Source organism: Echinococcus granulosus, assembly GCF_000524195.1.
Source record: "Echinococcus granulosus chromosome Unknown EG_S00465, whole genome shotgun sequence".
In the NCBI taxonomy this organism is placed as follows: Eukaryota; Metazoa; Platyhelminthes; class Cestoda; order Cyclophyllidea; family Taeniidae; genus Echinococcus; species Echinococcus granulosus.
The window spans coordinates 3,095-4,493 of NW_020170844.1; the positions used below are offsets into that span (position 1 = coordinate 3,095).

The window sequence follows — 1,399 nt, forward strand, 5'->3', positions numbered from 1 at the left end:
CCAGGTTGGAATATGCTCCTATTTGTTAAAAAGGTGCTTTTGATCTTTTGCCCACAGGGAGGGTATGCAGTGACGCCAAACGTATTTTGTGGTAGCCTAATGCACCTATTTGAATTTTAGAGATAGTACGACTAGATCTGAGTACCTATTCATCTAGAAGCAATTCTGTTTATAGCTGGTCCTTTTCCTCCCATCTTTTAGGACACTGACTGCATCAGCTAGGACTGTAAACTATGTATAGCATCTACTGCCACCACCACAGGCATTGCTGTGTCACTGCTAGAACGAGCATCTTTCATTGTTGTGTCGCTAAAAAAGGCATATCTGTGGTTGTATAATAACTTAGTCATTCGCTAAGGTGCGCGTATGAGGAACACGGACACGACCGGTCTACGTACCTGCCTACATGAATGGCCGTATCAGTCAGTACTTCCCGCTGTAGCTTCATCTATCAGGCAGAGGTGTGAGGATGATAGAGAGAAAGCTAATGTCAACTCAATTAAAGAAGCACATCCGTGACACCTAAAAATGAAACGGTCACTACAGCTGTAGGGAAGACATGTTTCCATTTTCACTTCTCTGCATTGCTAATTTAGGCCCACACTGCCTTTACCAGAATCGTAACCGTAGAGCACATGGAACCTCTCCACTTTTCCATTTCAGTAGCACAGTCGTGCACATGCAGTGATTGCTACGCTCTTCGGTTTTTCGGTTCGGCAGTAAGGACAGTGCCAAGGTGGATGTTGCCATGGGCCTCAAGGACCGCGCCGATGTTTCTCCCAACGCTTACGGTCGTGCGCTCTCCACCGTCCTTTACGTGGTCGACCTTGTACGCGGTTCCCACTCTTATTACAGGTTAGCTTACCCTTACTTCTCGTCTTCCATATATCCGATTCCCGTCCCAAAGGCCTGCTACATTTTTTGTTGCTTAGATTATTATTTTTGGAGCGTTTAGTTGATTAGTTTACTTAGCCTTGTATCTAACATAAATAATTGCAATTACCCGATGACAGCTCTTCAATCGTAGCAGTCATTATCAAAGTAGAAATATGAAGGAGTCCACCTCCGGCGATGAGCTGCATCGGCACTGGGTTCGCCGTGCCCGGGGCGGCATAGTCACGGAGCGTTTCGTCAGTCTCTACGCCGTCAGACAACAATTGTACGACCTCTTCCTTGAGAAGATTGGCATCCCTTGGAAGGTAGGCTGTCAATGACTCGCGGATACGTTTAGTCTGATTGTCTTATTAACTCACGTTTTGGGTCATTCCTGGAAATCTGCTCACTTTATATGGATTGCTTCCCCCATGCAAGAATATGTTTTATCCATTTAAAATAAGCTGATCAAGTTTCCGACGTGTAGATTCGCAGAGCCTTAATTTGTTTTTCCGTCTTCCATTGC

At 45.3% G+C, this 1,399-nt stretch overlaps 1 protein-coding gene across 1 annotated transcript; it reads left to right on the forward strand. All coding sequences in view use genetic code 11, as the record gives it.

Moving 5' to 3' along the window:
- Positions 1-748: 748 nt before the first annotated feature.
- On the forward strand, positions 749-1,214 carry EGR_11185 (hypothetical protein; the record flags this gene model as incomplete). Its single annotated transcript, XM_024500432.1, has 2 exons — positions 749-829; positions 1,014-1,214. 2 exons carry the CDS (start codon positions 749-751, stop codon positions 1,212-1,214), a joined length of 282 nt encoding a protein of 93 aa, XP_024345155.1.
- Positions 1,215-1,399: the final 185 nt, after the last annotated feature.